Source organism: Diabrotica undecimpunctata, chromosome 6, assembly GCF_040954645.1.
Source record: "Diabrotica undecimpunctata isolate CICGRU chromosome 6, icDiaUnde3, whole genome shotgun sequence".
NCBI lineage: Eukaryota > Metazoa > Arthropoda > Insecta > Coleoptera > Chrysomelidae > Diabrotica > Diabrotica undecimpunctata.
In genome coordinates, this window is record NC_092808.1 from 108,061,700 (window position 1) to 108,069,104 (window position 7,405).

Consider the following 7,405-nt stretch of genomic DNA (forward strand, 5'->3'; position numbering starts at 1 on the left):
TGTTTAGAATTCTACCTTTTGCAATGTATCTTTGCAATTGATAACGAAAAAATTTTTTAATGTTTTTTATTTATGTCTAAATATTAAAATTTCAATAATGTTAAAAAGTGCAGAATAATTTAAATTCTGCTGTCTTAAGATCATCAATTTTTTTTTTGCTCGATGCTTAAGATTAATATATACCTATTTTAGTTTGATATTAACAGTATTCAGGTTAGATACATACATACTCCCAAAAAGATAAATAAGTGGTCACTAAATAATTACTACGTATTATGTCGTAGGTATCTACATCTACGGATATTTCTTACTCTCGCTTCTAAAAACGTAATACGTGATTTCGCATTTTAACTGTCTGAATAACCGTGTACCAGAATAACCGTCTATCAGAATAACTGGCTATTTTTTTAATGCTAACGCTAATCTTTCCAGTAACTTACTTAGTAGTTACTCCAGTAACGTACATTAGCGTTAAAATATTGACTGTTATTCTCTGGTATACAGTTATTCACTGGTAGACGGTTATTCAGGCAGTTAAAATGCGGAAAATAGGCATAAGAAGCGAGTAATACCGGACTGAGCTCGGTATGTTGCAATACTATTAACAGAATAATCGTTTACTCAAGTAACTGACTTGATATAAAAAATAACTGAATAACTGGTAACTTATTTATTGGATAACTATTAGTCACTGTTATTTGTCAGTAACCAGTTATTAATAACAGTTCCTGTTATATCGTCACTTCTCTAATTTGAAGTATTTGCCATAATGAAAGAATATATTGAAAATATATTAAGACGACGAAAACACGGAGAACTAAAAGATCACAATTTGATAAAGAGGCTTAATTCTTCACAATATTTTTGATCCTGTAATACCTTTTGCATCAAGACCACATTTTGAGTTGGAAACATTTAAAGACAAATATGGTGAATTAAATTTTCGATTTAAGAAAAGGGATATTCCTCGACTAACTCGGTCCTTACGTATTCCAAATCATATGACATTTAGCTCATAATTTTTTTTTCGTTTTTTTTTACGATTTAGATATATGGAATTTGACAACATTACAAACACGTAATCCCTTAATAACGTTAACCTTATCTTTACCTAAATAAGGGAATACCTTATCCGCTAATAAAGTAATTAGTTATTTTTCTGTTAATGCGCATGAGCAGAATAACGTATAACGTTTAACGTTACTGAAATAAGGGGCTTAAAAACTCTCTATTTATTGAATATTGAAATACGTGGTCATGGCACAGACCATGGTGTCAAGTTTAATAAAATGGAAGTAATAAAACAAGAACTCGGTCCAGACTCATATGAAGTAGAAATAGAGAATAATGGATTGGATAGCTTTAAATATGAAATTAAGGAAGAATCTATTCTAGAAAGTACTACAGATGATACTTATGATTTTTTAGTTTTGAAGGAATTTCCGATAAAGTCTGAAATAGAACAAGATGGAAATAAACTTATCAACAAAGAAGGTAAGGAAATATACTTACATTTCAGTACAAAAAAATGGCAATTACATAAAAAATAATGCTTTCCAGAGAATAAACATTGTACAATCATCGGCAAGTAAAGCAGAATTTATTGAGTTAAATTTCATCTCCGTAGAGATTGTACTCTCTTACTAAACTAGAACCAATGATTTTTTGGTACAAGAGATACTAGGGTACAGTTTTCACCAATTTTTGAATTTTAGTCCATTAGCCAATTGCAAAAAAGACTGAAAAATGCCACTGTAAATGTATGAATAACACATGGATCACTTAATATAAAATGCGAAAAAAAAATCAAAGTGTACACTATAACTGGCAAGGATATGTTTCCTCCAATACAAAAAAAAATAAAAAGCATATTTGCCAAATCTATCTTTTCACTTTATCCTGTTGAGAGTTGCTTTAATTTAATAATGCTATTTTATTATTGTGTTTAGTCTGTTTTTGTTTAGCTTTAGTCTGTTTTTTTATACTTACCAAAAATGCTGAAAATTAGACAGTTAGCTGCCTTGTAATTTATATTCACTTTATATTAATTTTTTAAGTTCAATCAAACAAAGCAACACATTAAAAATAGCTATTCTTCAATATTAAATATATTTTCTTTTATGTTTTATTATATGTCAGACAGGTTTATACTGTTTGGCTCTTATTTGCTGAGTACATTATGTAAGTTTAATAAGAATTAAACAAAACTAACCCTCTCATTCTGTTAAATTTGAAGACTGTCTTCATACAAAAATATTAGTTTGAGAGAAAACTTTTAAAAACAGGATATGGCACCCTGTGAGTAACTGAGGAGGGAAGCATAGCATGGTTTTACAAACAGAGCTACGGTTTTTAATTTAATTCAATGAGGTTTGATTAGATTAAATTTTGTTTTAATTTATTTCTAGTTTATTTTATTAAAAAATACGGTTGGGACTCCATTAGGCATTATGTTTCATTTCTTTATATTTTTGGCACCTTGGTATGATCCATTGCATCGATTAATCCATTCCATCCATAGCCTGTAATAAAAAAGCTATGCTTTTGAAAACATAATAAATAAGTGCAAATATAGGAGAATGCATCCTCACATTAATATCTTAACTATGTTCTAATGTGTACAAAGAAATGGTTGACACTTAAACCGTATTCATTTTACAAATTCCCAATTGTCAATAGACACATGTGAAAGCCAAACAGGGTCATACTGATGTGTATCATATCATTTTTAAAAATATTTACTTTTGAAACTATTAGAGTAAGAATTTCTTGATATTTAATCATTATGTCACAATTAAACTAAACTCTAAAAAATAACACGGCCAGTAAATAACTTAACAATAACTATAACATAAATATAACACAATATATTAACTTAAAAATCAACACAATACAATTTGAATTTAAACATGCTAGCAAGTTTGGATCTGTAACATGAGAATCTGTTTGGCTTAAGGCAATAAATTATATTTAATAGCCTCTTGACGAATGAGACGCGAATATCAACACGTGCTATGTTGACAGATGGGAATTTGCTAAACGAATAAACTTTAAGAATTAATCACTGCTGTAAAAATTAAACTCCTGGGGTTAATATGGTATATAGTTCGAGGAAATTAAAGCTAAACCTTCATAATCTATTCCATTAATGGCATCTCAGAGAACTAGACCAATAGATAGACAAAGACTGAGATGAATTGTCAGTGTAGATGGGATTACTACAAATCATGGTTTACCACATGATGTCAAGCTAAAAGTAATAGGATCGAATAAGAATAAGTTTTAAAATATCCAGGAAACAATGATGATTATGTGGGGATTGATGTTAAACATGGTATACTGTGTCATTTGATATCTGTGATTGACTTATTATATATAAAATATATGTTACTGATTTTCAAAGACTGGCTTAACACAAAGGTGCAACTTATGCATCTACAAGACAGAAATGCAGGTGCCTAAAACATATTTATTATATTATTGGCTACACTTTTGCTGACTGGCATTTTATTATGCTTTTCTTCATTTATTACTTTGTGTCTGGCATCTGAATTCATTTTTCTCTTGTAGTAAATGTTTATAGTTTGTTTGTATTTTAGGTTTTACTGGGAAGAACAAAGGTAAAATAATGAAAACATTGTTTGAACATTTATCCCATAAAGGACACTATATGAGTCAATACACTGAAGGAAAAACTGTAAAAAAACATATAAAAGTTCAGACTAGACAGGAATGTTACAATTGTGAAATTTGTTTCAAGAAGTTTGCTCAAATATGTATATTAAAAAGACATTTGATGGTACACACTGGAGAAAAATCTTATAAGTGTGAAATTTGTTATAAGCTGTTTAGTCAAGCAGCTCATTTGAAAACACATTTGATTGTACACACTGGAGAAAAATCTTATAAGTGTGAAATTTGTTATAAGCTGTTTAGTCAAGCAGCTCATTTGAAAACACATTTGATTGTACACACTGAAGAAAAACCATACAAGTGTGAAATTTGTTTTAAGGAGTTTAGCTTAGCAGGTAATTTGAAAACTCATTTGAGAGTGCATACTGGAGAAAAACCTTACAAGTGTGAATTTTGTTTTAAGCAGTTTAGCCTAGCAAGTAATTTGAAAAGACATTGAGGGTGCACACTGAATAAAAACTGCAAAATTTATTTTAAGTAGCCTGTAGTATTATTAGTAGTAGTATTTTAGCCTGGTTAATAATGTGAAAACACATTCAGCAGTGCACACTGAAGACAAACTGTACAACTTTACAAATTGTTTAAGCAATTTGCTGTAGCAGGTGGTTTGAAAATGCATTTAACCCTTTAAGACAAAACACTTTTTTTTGTGTTGTTCAAAACTTATATTCAGTAAAACTATGTAAAACAAGTATAAATAGAGTAGTAATGTATATTTTTCTCAATATGTTTTTTCTTTGTTAAACAGGAACTGGTGGATTTTTCAACCAAAGGACCATTTCTGTCCCAACAACTTTGAAAATTTCACTGGTTGAAAAATAAACCGCTTGATGAATTAGTTAACCCAGATACTCCTACTGTCCATTAAAACATGCGCTTTACAAATTCCTGTATTATTTGACTTTTACTATTATTTACTAGATGTCACAACGTAGCCTGCTTTTTAAATATGCATCAGTAGTGGTTTGCATTTATCTGCAGTCGACGTTTAGCTAAGTAGGGTGTCGAAAATTTGCAATAAATATTAGCGCATGTGGTATATACAAAATGGATAAAAGGAAGAAAGTATTTTGAGGATACTATGGCATTATTTTTTCAGAAAGATTTAACATTTACTTTCGTTTTGGATTATATTTTACTATAGTTATTACTGTTATCAATATTTATTCTTTTTTCTGGGAAAAATAATGCTCAAAAACGACTGTATGTTATAACATACGGTAGGATAACATGCTACTCAGTCATAACATATTGTAACTTTTTAGTTATTGGACGAAACCATTGACTCTCAATGAGTTATTAGATGAGATTGAACACCTAGATCCATCTTCATTACTTGATGGTATTATTGTCTTCCCTTCATCTGAAAAATATGATACCGACGAAGATTCCAGGGATGAAAACCACATTGACATAAATAACCTTCCAGGTAGTCAATTAGAAGTACAAGCTGAAGTTGTTTTTGATAGTGCACCGTTGGAGGATGAAGGGCAGAATGAAATTATTATTTCGGGTCCAGAAGATACTACAATTGAAGATTCTGATAGTGAAGATAACCTCCTGTTGTCTGTGTGTGTGTGTCTCGCTTTTGTGTAAGTGCTCCACAACCTAAACCGAAGAAAAAAAGAGAGTATTCCTGGAAAAAACAAAATATTGATCCCAATTTTTCCGACTGGAAGCCAGTAAGTGCACCAAAAAATATTCTCACGCCTTTACAGTTATTTTCCCTTTTCATTGATGATGAAGTTGTGGACCTAATTACACATTTTAGTAATCTATCTGCATCTTAACACAATCGCTCTGGAGATATCACTCAAAATGAAATTAGGTGTTTTGTTGGGATATTACTTCTAAGTGGATATTTCTCATTTCCTCGAAGGTCTATGTACTGGGAAAACAACGATGGCGCAGGGTGTAAGTTGGTGTATTCGGCTATATCGCGAGATAGATTAAGTTTTATTATGCAAAATATACATGTTTCTGATAATATCGAATTACAAAAGGCGATAAATTTGCTAAAATGCGTCCGCTATTTGTCATAATCAATAAAAATTTTCATATGTTTTGTACATTTGAAGAAGATCACAGTGTTGATGAAGCGATGGTCCCTTACTATAGGCAGCATGGATCAAAACAGTTTATCTGAGGAAAACCCATTAGATGGGGCTATAAACTATGGGTCGGAACCACAAAACAGAGATATCTCTAGTGGTTTAAACCTTATCAAGGTGCCACAACTCCACTTTCTGATACATACAAGGAATTAGGATAAGGAGCCAATGTCGTATTGTCATTTGCCGATAAATTGCAATCTGATAATCCAGGTGCGCCGTTTCACTTTTGATTATTTTTTACTTCACTTCCATTACTACATGAGCTAACAGCAAGAAATTTAAAATGCACTGGAACAATTCGAGAAAAGCTTGTCCTCTAAAAAATTTCAAGCGTTTCAAAAAATATCAGAGGGGTGTATTTGAATACTCACTCGTAGAAGACGAAAATATTATAGTATGTAAATGGAACTTCAATAATAACGACATTATTGCATCAAATGCTACTTCACCACTGCCAACCCTACAGGTGAAAAGATATTCGCAGAAAGAAAAGAAAAGTATACTCATCCCACAGCCATTTATGATAAAAAAATATAATGAAAATATAGGAGGAGTAGCCGTGCAGACCAAAACATGAGCTTATACAGAATAGGTATCAGAAGCAAGAAATGGTACTTTAGTTTATTTTAGCATTGTCTTGATATGGCAGAGTACAATGCCTGGCAATTGCATAAAAGTAATGGTGGGAAAATGAATCACCTAGCATTCAGAAGATGCATAGCGTCAGGATTACTGGAAATCTATAAGAAAACAACTAAACGCGGACCGTCAAAAAAAAGTCAACTTACACATTTTGAGTCAAGGTACAATAGATTAGACCATATCGTCATTTATCAAGAAAAACAGACAAGGTGTTGTGTATGTCATAAGCAGGCAGCGTCCAGATGTAACAAGTGCGATGTTGCACTTCACCCTAAATCATGTTTTTTTAGTTACCATAATAAAGAATAACTTTAATTTTTATACTTGGTTTCATTTATTGTATAATGAAATCATTGATCCTTAAGTAGCTTGAATTCCTACTGTTGGTTATAACATACACCTGATAACTCAAAAAACGGCCAACCTAAATGAAAAATTTTATTTGTAAAACTCGTATATAATTGAAGTAGACAGCCATTCATAGCAGAATTTAATAAAAATTTTGAGATAAAAAGTTTTAGGAGTATCTGGGTTAAGGGAATTGTGTTAATAAATAAAAAAAACATTTTATAGAACTTTTTTATTCGTAAGAGACAGTTATTTATAAATCAAAATGTGTAAAACATTCCAAACAAAGATCAGCTTATTTGCACATCATGTCATATGTCATGTGAGATTGTTTTTGCATATCATGTGAGATCGTTTTTGGTTTCTTCTCTGTGCTATAGAGGTATCTTTTACAGTTAAATGTTCACCAACCATGGAACTACTAATTACAATGCAAAAATGCAATTTTTGAAAACAAGAGAGGACCTGAAGATTCCTTTTTATATGTAAGAAAAGCATCATCGCTAGCAGTATTATCACCATCGTTGTCATCATGAGTTAAGGTTTATTTCCAATTAAATTGATGTGCTCCATAAATATGTGTTGTTTTATGGTTTAAACTGACCAAA

The 7,405-nt window shown here is 31.0% G+C and overlaps 1 protein-coding gene across 1 annotated transcript; it reads left to right on the forward strand.

The window, feature by feature from the left end:
- Window positions 1-807: 807 nt before the first annotated feature.
- LOC140443708 (uncharacterized) lies at window positions 808-4,435 on the forward strand. Its single transcript, XM_072535091.1, has 2 exons — window positions 808-1,494; window positions 3,600-4,435. The coding sequence occupies exons 1-2, from the start codon at window positions 1,290-1,292 to the stop codon at window positions 4,130-4,132; spliced, it is 738 nt and encodes a 245-aa protein (XP_072391192.1). The 5' UTR covers window positions 808-1,289; the 3' UTR covers window positions 4,133-4,435.
- The last annotated feature ends 2,970 nt before the right edge of the window (window positions 4,436-7,405 follow it).